This window comes from Phalacrocorax carbo, chromosome 2 (genome assembly GCF_963921805.1).
Source record: "Phalacrocorax carbo chromosome 2, bPhaCar2.1, whole genome shotgun sequence".
NCBI lineage: Eukaryota > Metazoa > Chordata > Aves > Suliformes > Phalacrocoracidae > Phalacrocorax > Phalacrocorax carbo.
Genome location: NC_087514.1, coordinates 26,856,703 through 26,869,079, shown reverse-complemented (window position 1 = coordinate 26,869,079; position 12,377 = coordinate 26,856,703). Strand labels below are relative to the sequence as shown.

Below are 12,377 nucleotides of genomic sequence, written 5' to 3'. Positions count from 1 at the left end.
AGAAAGGAACTGAAAGTGAAGATAGAAAGGACCTCTGGGGGGGCCAAAATAAATCAAACTGTCTCTGGGTGGGTCCCACAGTGACGGCAAAATACCCACCAAAAGCAGTTGTCTCTGCAATTCCCCATTGGCCTCCCTTTTACAAAGGGAAGAGGAGAGACAAGTCGTGGATCAGCCACCTTACTCTCAGGTTGATACTTTTAAGGGGTGCTTTTAAAACATCACCTCTTGCAGGGCACATTGTAAATCTTCAGAAACATTCACCATACCCAGGAACCCAGCCGTACTAAAGGAGAATGAACACACCACCACAGCAAACGCTCCCTGGGAGGGCAGCAGGATACATGAACATACAACCAAAACCCGCCTTTGAAGCAGATCGAAGATCACAGGCCATTGCTGTTTGCAGGTACTCCGTCTGCTTTGAGCTCTGCTGACACATCTATTTTTGCCATGTAATGCTACTGATTTCTGCTAAAAATAAATTCCTGCTCTGTGGAACAGCGGACTTACATTGCTGTCATTGCTTCTATAATGCCTTCAGGAAAGGAAAGAAGATAGTTTAGCCTTGTCCTATTTTTCCTGCTTATTCAGTACATGGCACGTTTTCCTCCCTTATGTTCCCCTTTGTTAGGCTTTTCTTTCTACTTTCAAAACTTGTATGACTTTCCTTTTTTTTTTTCCTGCTCCAGGTTGGTATGGCAGCATGCCAGCCGGAAGTGTTATATCCGTGCACACAATTTTGAGGCAGGTTTTATGAGTGAGTGCTCTTTTCAGCAGGCACAGGAGCAAAAAGGCATTTCTGAAAGACTGTGTGCAGAGATATCGTAAAAATGTTAAGCAGTCAGGCGATATACAATCGACTGAAGTATTACCCTGTGGTCCTGAACTGGTTTTCAGTAAAACTGAACCAATAAAATATTTATACATCAGCCACAAGAACTTATTTAGCCTAGAAGGTTATTAAAAACATTTGATTTAAAATGAAAATGGATTTTGATCATCTGTAACGGAGCTTCTCTGGAAATGTGTGTAGAAAGCTTTAGGGTAACAACTGCAGCACTTTGGCTGCAGTGATAATGCATAGCTGCCTCCCGGTTCTGCAATGCAGAATTACCCACTGTCAGCAACAGGCACAGCAGACAAGGACTGATGTCTTTTGTTACATTCGGACGATAATCCTTCCACCCAGGGAAACACTGAGACCTCACGTAGCTTGAAACAGTTACAACTAACTGCTTTTTCATCAATCCTTGATGTAAAATGTTAAACATGGAACACGTATTTATTCATTAAAATTATTTTTATTCTTTAAAATCATCTGTTGCTCAAAGTGCACAAAAAGGTCTGGGCAGCAGCAAGATGAAGAAAGGGAAAACCTAACTTTCCAGTCAGATTGCAGCATCCAACTGCTGGCACACCAGCCAACTCGCATCAGCTTGAGGACCAAAATGTCAGCCAAGCTTTAGTATTTTGTCTTTCCTTTGTGGGATTTATATGGGGCTGCTAAGGCCAAATTGTCTTCTCATTCAGTATTTGAAAACTCAAATTCTGTCTTTTGTTCAGAGAGATATGTGGTACCAACAGGATACTGTGAGACAGGGAGCCACAGCTTCCAACACCGGCTCTAAAATCAGCTCTTCTCCTGACCTTAAATTGGGAAGAAAAAGGGATGAATAAAATAAATAAACAGGGAGCTGTAACACTAACCTTCCAATTTCACAGTGTGTTATGGGGAATCCAACCAGTGGTCACAAGATGTTCTGAAGACCAGAAGTGTTAAATGCTAATTTTTTTTGGTGGATTTTTTTTTTTCTCTCAGCAGGCAACTCTAGACAGCAACGTTCTCTTCAGAAGTCACACATGAATCCACCCTACAAACCTCATATTTCCCATCAGAAACAGGAGGCAAACAGTGGCAACTTCATCCCAATCCAGTTCTGTGTATCTACTCATAGTTCTCGTACAACTACAGCTCAAACACAGCCGGGCACCTGTCTGCCTTCCCACAGCCTTTTACTTTCTGATGGGGTACAGGGATGCCTTAACTGGGCCATCTCATGTAGTCTTTAAGAACAGTTGTAAACTCCGGTGCTTTAGAGTCACTCTTGCTGCAAACAGAAAATTATGTAAATGGTGGTTGTTAACAGCACATTCTGCCAACCCATTTCTAACCATGTGCTTCCGTTAAAAAGGAATGTCAATTATTCATCTTCCATGCCATTTAATGAAGTCTTTAATGCACAATGGTATCTGTCAGATGCTTTTATTTTATTCTAAAATAAGCCTCAAAGAGAAGATGATGGTGTACTGTTCTGGATAAAAATAAATGTCATGAAAGTCACCCAGAACACCAACAAATGAAAACTTTAATACTCTGTGCTTTCAACGACTACTGTGGAAGACTTACGTTATTAAGGATGACATCATTTTATCTTTCTAGCTGGTTTTCACATGGAGGGTCACAGGGAGTACTTTCCACTGTCTTATATCCCAAGTAGACCTCGTGTGTCTTCTGGGCACTAAGGGCAGATTTTCCTTTGTTTCCTCTACTGGTTTCAGTGCACAGCTGTAAACATGATAAAGATGCAAGTATAGTAAAAATCTATGCTTTGTTACAGCTGCTAAAGGAATGCTAATTGCAACACTCCACAGGCTAGCCAAGCATCTGCTGCCAACAACACACAGCAAAGTGTGCATCCCAGCCACCCTGAAAATAGAAAGGCATGAGAGCACAGGCATCTGCGAACAGACAAGGAGATGATCGAGGAAATCAAAACGTTGTTGGATTTATATATTTTCTGTATTCAAAAATTTGCAGGAAGAATAAGGCTGGATTAAAGTTATCTCAAAAGCGTATGCAAAATAGGATGTTGCCCTAGAAATGTGGAACAGGGACAGGATCAAATCTAACAGAGGGGGGAGAAAGGAAGGAGGGGAGGCTGCCGCTTCTGCTGCGCTGGTAGGAACGACAGGTGCTGCTCTTCTAGAGAAGGACTGTTCCTTCTGGGTAGCCATTGCCCTCAAACCATTCTCTGTTGGCAGCAGCAAATGTGGCTTGGCTTTCTCAGCAGCACAGGGCACTCCATGGCAGCCTGCTTTGCCTGGAGTGATTCCGGTGAAGACAAAACACCAGGGAGCAAATGAAAGACAGAAGAACCAAATGTTGCAGTCCTGGCTTCAGTGGTCCCTTGCAGAGTTAACGTGCTTTGCGACTGCTAAAAGCGCTTCATGAACATTTCAGGGGAAAAAAACACCACACTTCCCACACTTAAAAATTAATCCAGAGTAAAAGTCAATAGGCCCTACATAAGTTTTTAGACATTTTCCCATTTTCAGTCTCCTTAACAAGCAGAAGTTCAACGACTCAGGCTCCTGAGCAAAGGAGCGTGCGGGCCAGGCTGCAGTAACGGTGGCTGCGTACCACGGCCGCGCTCGCAGGACAACGGGACGAGCCACCGCGGCCTTCTCTCCGGTTCCTCGCCTTCGTGCCAGGCGTCAGTAGGAGGCCGGGGACGGCGCTAGTACGGTTTTTATCTGCAGATCACCGGCAATCACCTGTAACATCCGCGTAGCGTTCCGGGAAGAGCTGCCAGCCGCAGGCACGGCAGCCCTCGCCTCCGCCTCAGTCCCCGAGGTGAGGAGGAGGAGGAGGAGGAGGAGGCGGCGGCGGCGGCGGCGACGGCCGGGCACGCAACCCCCTCTCACCACCCGCCCTCCCTCCCTGAGGAGCGCGGCGGGGTCTCGCTCGCTCTCCCACCGGTGGTTCCCTCACGGAGGGGCAGCGGTGGAAGGAGGGAGGACGGAGGAGCAGCGGGGTATCCCCTCACCCTCACCGGGGGAGAGATGGAGCGGGGAGATGGAGGTGAGGAAACGACCGCCGCCTACACGCTCCCCCGCCCCTGCGCAATGCACACACACACGCGCGCGCGCGCGCGCACAACGGCCCCTTCCCCCCCACCCCGGTTCCCTCAACCGTCGCCGCGCCTCCGTGTCACGTGCTCTCCTTGCCCTCCCCGGCAGCCAATGGGCGCCGCGCCGCGGGCCGCAGGGCCCTTATAAGGCGGGTCGCGGCGGGGTGGCTCTGGGCGCCAGGCGGCGGTTGTTGGGGCTGGTCGGTAGCAGCGGTCAGCGTGTGAGTGTCTCGGTCCCGCTTGGTCCCTCCAGCCGCCTCCCTGCTCCGCCCGAGGGGCTGGGCTGAGCCGTCCGTGAAGGGGCCAGGTCTGTGCCCGGGGAAGAGGGTCGTGTGCGGCCATATCGGGGCCGCCTGAGGGGGTAGCGGTCCCCGCCGGGGCGGTGTCCAGCGCCCGCGGGCGGGCCCTAACCGCGGCAGTGGCGCATCGCCTCCCCAGGAAGGGAGAGCGGGACCGGAGGCGGGCGAGCTCGGGGGCCGGCGGGGCGGGCGTGGGCGCTGGCTGCCGAGCTGCCATCGCCGGGCGGGCGGCGGCCCCGGGCGGCCGCCGGAGGGCTGCGTGCGTGTGTGTCTGTCTCCTCCTCCCCCCCCCCCCACCCCGTGTCGGAACTCTCCGTCTTCTCTAACAAACTCTCTGCTTTGCTTCTCCCCCGTCCCGTCCTTTCCCCCCCACCCCCCACCCGGCTTCTGCTTTGTGGATGTTGGCGGCTTCTTGTTGTGGCAGGAGAATGTGTGTGTGTCCCGGGCCCAGGCGGATCGGTAGGTATCTCGCACCGGTACTGGCGGGTCGGCTGGGACCCGGGGAAGGGACGGCCAGGCTGGACGGAGGGAAGGGCGAAAGGTTCTGCTCCCGTTGGACGTTCCTCGCTCCTCCTCCCCATCCTCTCTAGCAGGCTAATTCCTGCGGGTCTGTCAAGTGCCCGAAAGGCACCTGGGGTAAGTGTTTTTACCTGAAGCCACGGGTGTCTTTCGGCACAGTTGAGGCAGGTGCTTTGGAGGAACCTGTCTGTGCAGCATCAATTGGCCTTAATAATACAGTTATAACAAGCCTTTATTAAAGGAAGGAGTAATATTTTTTCCATGTTATCAGTGTAGTACTACAAAACCCATAAATTGACCATCTGACTTGTTATTGGCCAGGCTACATTTGTAGCCTGAAAAGTAGCATTTGGGCCCTGTTCTGGGCTTGGAGAGGTATTTAATACTGCCTCGATTTTAATCTCTTGACAAATCTTGATTGGATTGTAAAATTTTTACTTAATCTTTTTTCCTTCTGTCATCTCTTGATCAACCGTAACAAACTTGGGATCTTAAAGTAATTATTTAAGGGCTAGCTGGAGTGTCTGTTATATTTGGGGCAACCATGTTATGGGGATAAATGGGACAGGCTTAGGATAGTTTCACTTCAGGTTGGCAAGCTTAGAATTTATTTACTTAGCTAGGATTTGTTAAATCTGGTGTATGAAACAGACTGATATCTTAAGCTGACATGGATCTGCTGTAAATGATACAAACTGGAAAATTTGAGGCCAACTTCTTACTACTTCCTCTTGGATTTCATGTAATATTTAATAAACTATTGATTAAAAACCAGCAAAATAACCTCTGGTGGCACTGCAGAGCTGCTGTAATAGCAGCACATTTGTATTTTTTTTGCTTCATCATGTATCAACAGCAAAACTGGCAGAAGAGTTTTTGTGGCACCACGTATGGCTTGGCACTGAACACAAATACTTAGCAGTCAGAACTTCATTCAGTCAGAGTCTAACGGGAGAGCAGTGCTGGATCTCGGGACCTGCTGTAGACTAGGTACACCTGTAGAACCTTGAGGTTCCCATTCTGTAAGAAAAATTTTTTCTTTTAAATGTTATGTCTGGAAATATACAGAATTTTTATCGAAAGAGCTCCCTTCTAAATAGATGGCAGTGATTAAACTGTAACTCCAAATGTATATTTTACTTCTGTCATGCTATAGGCATGTGAAGCTTGGGCTGGAGAAATAGACTTCCTGGGAAGCAAATAACTAACATAAATTCAGTATGTATCTGGAAGTTCAAGCCCATACACTGCTGCTGAGTGCCTATACAGCTGATTGTGGTCCAGAGGGCTATAACCAGAGCTCTTCCTGGTAGCTGAACATCAGAAAACTGGCCAGTTCAGTCTTTATACTGCTAGTGGGAGACCTGGGGGAGGTCATGGAGAAGAATTTGTCAGTGTAAGCCAAGACTGACAGCCAGTCATTCATGGGGAATGAAGCTGTGATGCTAGGAAGCCAGTGGAGTGGTAGAAACATGAATTCTACTTTGCTTTCAGGACTTTGCAGGAATGGAGACTATTCCTCTATTACAGAGAACAAGCAAGCTTGGAAGGAAGAATGTGACTTGCTTCCTTCTCTGGCAACACAGAGAATGAGGTGAAGCTTCATATATTTGCAGACACAGCTCAGCTGATCCGGGTGATCAGAGTCCTCTGGCAGAATCTATGGAAAGGTTATGGGACAGAGTGGTCACAGAACATGATTCCTCCTATGTTGCATGATCCTTCAGATTGAATATTGGGGCTTGCTGCATATTTTATAGGGGCTGTGTCTCATCTGAAATACTGGTATGCCTGCGTGGCTAAAAAAAATTAATTCAGTAACTGAAGCAGCTTGCACAACACAGCAGTATTCAGTTTTTCAGTAGAACAGTTAAGTCTGAGATACGGTGGTGCTGACAGACTAGTACTTATGACTACAGTAAGCTTTGTATAAGATCATTTGTAATGGTCTTTTCTAGGCAGAGCTTTTATGATGAAACTTGATCATAAAAGATGGGAAGAGAAAATTGAATTCCCCTTAACTGTGTGCACTTCACACAAGGCCACAGTTCAAGTTTTTTTTCCCACTATGGAAAAACACTTGCTTCCTGAAGTACAAATTGTAAAAGACTTCCTGGTATTGAGGCATAGTGGATAAAGGGGTTTGAGGCAGTTGCACTAATGTTGTGATTGGGTGTGTAAATGGAGACAAGGAAGAGTATGTTAGAATAATGTTTCTTCAGAGGAATGAAAATTACAAGGAAAGTTTTTTTTACATGTGGCAAAAAGTAGAATACTTTTCTTGGATACAAAACTTAATAGTTTATCTTAACACTGAACTAGTTTTAGACTATTGTCCAGGGCTCTGCTCTAGTCATAGAAGCAAACACAGCTTGCATGTATTCTTTTAATTGGGTAGCTTTTTAAAGTAATTTACAAGCCTAAAATTTACTGGGGTAGATGAGCTGTTGGTAGGAGAGATACATTTGCTTTCAACCTCTGGTATTTTTATGATAAGCTAGAAAATTGCTGCATAGGCTGCTGTGGCTATTTTGTAGATGTGCACCATGGTTTCACCCAAGTTGGAAGCTTTGCATGTGAAAGGGGGGGAGAAGAAACAAAACCTGCTACTGACTTGTGATTGCTTAAAGAATATCTGCTCTATGACTTGCTGTTTGCTTTTATCATCTAAACAATCTTCATATTAAACCCAGTTGTGTGTCATCTCAGAGTTGTTCTTTGAATCTTACTGTTACATGCTTTATCTCTTCTTAAGCTTTATAGAAAGACAGTTTTCTTCGCTGTGTGCCACAACTGGCTCTGTCAGCTGGGAAATCAGCAGGAAAACAAATCTCCATTGCAGAAGGTGGCATTACTGTAGTGTGCTCCATGCTAACTGTTGTCTTTTAGTCCTGTTTGAAGCTGCATTGTCTGTTTGGATGATGTTTTCACTTCCTGCCTGCTAGCTGAGTGGGTGTAAGAGCTAAAATGTCTTCAGTATGGTATAGCTTTTTTGTTATAGCCAATGTAGTGTCTATAAACAAGAACCTCTTAATGCCTCTTCCTTCTCAAGACCCATAAAGCTATGAACTCCATATAATAAGCAACTTTGTTAGGATCTGTAAATGTCTTAACAGAGTTCTAAGGGAAAAAATCTGTTAGTTGTTCCCCTAAGCATAGTTGTTATCTTGTCTTTCAGCAATTCCAGTCCGAAGCTCCAGGCTACCATTGTTGGCTGATGCCATGCCAGCACCAGCTCATCTGTTTCCATTGATTCGTAACTGTGAGATTAGCAGAATATGCAGTACTGTGTGTTACTGCCACCACAAACATCTGTGTTGTTTATCATCTCATTTTGCTCACGGTCACTTCAGATATGCACCTCAGAAGAAATTTGCAGCACTTTATAGGCCAAAGGAGAACTTTAATCACTTCATTCACACAAGGGATTATGCTTCCACACCACAGAGATTTTACCTCACCCCTCCACAGGTCAACAGCATTCTGAAGGCAAATGAATATAGTTTCAAAGTCCCAGAATTTGATGGTAAAAATGTAAGTTCTGTCCTTGGCTTTGATAGCAACCAGTTGCCTGCTAATGCTCCGATAGAAGACCGGAGGAGTGCTGCCACTTGCTTACAGACAAGAGGAATGCTTCTGGGTGTGTTTGATGGCCATGCAGGTTGTGCTTGTGCTCAAGCTGTCAGTGAAAGACTGTTTTACTATATTGCTGTCTCCTTGTTACCTCATGAGACCTTACTTGAAATAGAAAATGCTGTGGAAAGCGGCAGAGCTCTGTTGCCCATTTTACAATGGCACAAGCATCCCAACGATTATTTTAGCAAAGAAGCTTCCAAACTTTACTTCAATAGTCTAAGAACTTACTGGCAGGAGCTCATTGATCTCAACAGTGGAGAGACTACTGATGTGAAAGAAGCTTTAATTAATGCTTTTAAGAGGCTTGATAATGATATTTCTTTGGAAGCTCAAGTAGGAGATCCAAATTCTTTTCTCAACTACCTGGTACTGCGAGTAGCATTTTCTGGTGCAACTGCCTGTGTGGCCCATGTGGATGGTGTTGACTTGCACGTTGCAAACACAGGTGACAGTAGGGCAATGCTCGGGGTTCAGGAAGAAGATGGATCTTGGTCTGCAGTTAATCTGTCATATGATCACAATGCACAAAATGAACGTGAAGTGGAGCGTGTGAAAACGGAGCATCCAAAGTCTGAAGAGAAAAGTCTCGTGAAACAAGATCGTCTCTTAGGTCTCCTGATGCCTTTCAGAGCTTTTGGTGATGTGAAGTTTAAATGGAGTATTGAACTACAGAAGAGAGTAGTAGAGTCAGGCCCAGATCAACTGAATGACAATGAATATACAAAGTTTATTCCTCCAAACTATCACACCCCCCCATACCTCACAGCTGAGCCAGAAGTCATACATCACAGACTACGGCCGCAGGATAAGTTCCTGGTTTTGGCCACAGATGGGCTGTGGGAGACGATGCACAGGCAAGATGTGGCTAGAATTGTAGGGGAGTACCTCACTGGTGTTCACCATCAGCAGCCAATAGCTGTTGGTGGCTATAAGGTAACTTTGGGACAGATGCATGGTCTCCTAACAGAAAGGAGAGCAAGAATCTCTTCAGTATTTGAAGACCAGAATGCAGCAACTCACCTGATACGTCATGCGGTGGGTAACAATGAGTTTGGCACTGTGGATCATGAGCGACTGTCCAAGATGCTTAGTCTTCCAGAAGAGCTGGCTCGAATGTATAGAGATGACATTACAATTATTGTGGTGCAGTTCAACTCACATGTTATAGGTGCATGTCAAAATGAGGAACTATGAATTTAATGTAGTGAACTAGTTACCAAAGTTGTAACAATGGCCAGTATGAGCAGCAAATTTAAAAGAAAAAAAAAATCCAACAAAACCCCCATAGCAAATGAATTGGTTGTTTGCTAGATTCAGCATTATCTATTGTTCCTGCCTTCCCCCAGAGCTCTAAATACATGGGAAGTGCTATTGACCTAATACAAACTTGAAGAGGATGTCACGACTTGGTTTTGTAATAGCTTTGCACTATTGATTTCATGAATGCTGCTAGAACAATGTCTTGAATTTGGCAGAGTTAGATGAGGGAGGGAAGGAGGATAAAGAATTAACTATCAAAGATCTGGCTGTTCAAGAGCAATGCCTGTTTAGCAACATCTGTAAATACCTACACGTTATCTTAAAGGATGACTAAAAAGGAGTGCTGTTGAATTCTTACAGGGCTAATTCTCGCAAAGTAGATATGATTATTTGTGAATATATTGTCTACTGTTTCTTCTAAGCAGGTCACTTTAACCAAGTTGTCTCTCTTTCATATGGACAATGTCATTCACTTAAGGATATTTGTCTAAGTGTTGACTTTCAAGGCAGGTCTAAGCCATAATCAGTACCCGAGGTTCTGTTCCAGCTTAATTGTATCTTATGCATGGTAACTTCTAAACTTCCTGTGCATTAATAGTTAATTGGATGTAGGTTGCTGCACAACTTGCAGGGCAATAATAATATGTGACAACATGACATGCAGTAAGATACCAGATAACTTTGTGGAGGGCTTCAGTTTGTAGGATGAAGAAACTCAGACCTTTCAAAAAGTCAGTGGTGTTGGTCAAGACTGTGTTGGCTTTCCTAAAGGCCATGTCATTCATGGACTCCACCCCTCTCTGGTGTTACTTATCTGGTAAATAAATTTTCAGTTGAAAAGACCAGGAAATCACTGCTAACTGCTCTGTGGCTTTGTAATTTGCACTCACTTTCACTCTGGCTGTTTCAAATGGTCACATAGAGGATGTCTTGCACTTGAACTCATCCTTGTAAGAAGTCAGGTCAAAAACTACAAATTAGAAAAAAATTGAAGTACAGCTTGTAAATAGTGTTTTAGTTGGGAAACTAGCATGCATGTGTATGTTTAATGGATTTTTCTAGCAACTTCTTCATTAGCAGCTCTGTATTTCTGGATAGCTGGTGTATGCATGTTCTTACAGTCCAGAATGCTATCACAGAACAGTCTCTGAAATGGGTCTTTCTGGCTTGTAATGGTTGAATTTGAACTTAAAAGATTGGCTATAACTTGTGTCCCTGAAGTTGTTGGGCCTATAACTGTTAAAAGGTAGGCACTGACAACTACTTTACTGGTGGTCACTGCATCTATTTTAGGTATGTTGCATTGTATACAGATCTATTTTAACCTACCCTCACGTTAAAAACTCAAATGCTGGCTGAAATACCAGCCCTTGATGACTGAGAGAGCACATGTAACTTGATTCCTGTGTTCTAGAGAACAATGATAGGTCAGCTTATTTCACTTTACTGAGGTATTTCAGTTGAAATACCTCCCTAGGCTTCATCATAGCTAATTAAATAAACATTTCAAAAACCTAGCTTATTATGGTTAATTGAGTAATGTGGCATTTTCTACTCAATACAAATACTGCCAGTTAATGCTACTGTTTGAACAATGAATCTGTGCTATAGTAAACATCAGCTCTTCAAACTCACAAATGCTATGTGTACTTAGTGGCCTGCAACTTTAGTATGTCTGTTTCTTCACCCAAGGTTAAGGTTATCTAAGTTCAGATTCAAGATGTGCACAACCCTTTATTTGAAGGGAAAAGGGGAACTTCAAAATGCTTAGACAAGTACTGGCTGTTGACATTGCTTCTGTATACTGTGTTTTGGTGACTGTGCCATTAGCTAGGTTAATAGACTATGTTCTGTCATTCAAATGTGGTATGTATCTAAGCTGTTGCAGTATTTAACTTTCTTACTTTTTTACTGTTAAAGCTCTGTTACATGTATTGATGTATTTAACCTATGATTATTGATATGGATTTGGTACAAGTCATAGCTAGAAGAAATCAACATCGGTCCCATGGATACAACTTTTACTAAGGAAAAGCTGCTTTTTGTAGTAAAGATCAATATGTATGGGGTCAGACAAAATAATATTTATGTATTGCTTGGAGACTTGCTCAGTATGTATGCAGTGAACAGAAACAGTGTAACTGCCTGCTGAACGGGTGATCTGAACAAACATCTTCTAACAGATTCCAATAAAACAACCAATTATGCAGAAATCCACGTGTATTGGATTGATATAGAGTGTGAGAGCTATTCTGCTAGGAATATGAATTACTTGTATTTCAAGAATGTGTTCTGTTGTGTAGTCCCTATTATGAATAGAGCAGATGGCCAAGCAAAGTAGAAGTGGAAGCAGATTTGAGAGTTGGGACAGAGCTCCTAAATACCACTGAGAGGCTTGAACCCCTGCATCAGGCGTGCTGGTGCTGCCGCCCCCCGGCAGCAAAGTTCAAATCTTTCCATCAGTATCACTCTGCAGTTCCAATCATCTCGTGATTACTTTCAGGGGTACTGCTGCAGATAAAGCAGCAGTATTTGAGATCATGAAGCTGTGGACTGTACCCTGTATAGAAAAATACAACATTTCATAAGCAATCTAAAATACTTGCATGCAGATTAAGGTGGCACAAGAATGAGTTAATTCTAAACTAAATAGGAACAGATCCTATGCCACGTGCAGCAGACATGTTCTGTTTGCATTGTCTACCAGACTTGTTGCATTGCAGAAAGTATGCCTCTACTTTATATGTGA

The 12,377-nt window shown here is 44.3% G+C and overlaps 1 protein-coding gene across 2 annotated transcripts; it reads left to right on the top strand.

Moving 5' to 3' along the window:
- Positions 1-4,071: 4,071 nt before the first annotated feature.
- PDP1 (pyruvate dehydrogenase phosphatase catalytic subunit 1) lies at positions 4,072-11,841 on the top strand. 2 transcript variants are annotated; one of them, XM_064442409.1, is made up of 3 exons: positions 4,072-4,221; positions 4,638-4,672; positions 7,911-11,841. In XM_064442409.1, exons 2-3 carry the CDS (start codon positions 4,642-4,644, stop codon positions 9,560-9,562), a joined length of 1,683 nt encoding a protein of 560 aa, XP_064298479.1. In that variant the 5' UTR covers positions 4,072-4,221; positions 4,638-4,641; the 3' UTR covers positions 9,563-11,841. The 2 variants fall into 2 exon arrangements, with proteins under 2 accessions (XP_064298479.1, XP_064298480.1); XM_064442410.1 differs by lacking the exon at positions 4,638-4,672.
- The last annotated feature ends 536 nt before the right edge of the window (positions 11,842-12,377 follow it).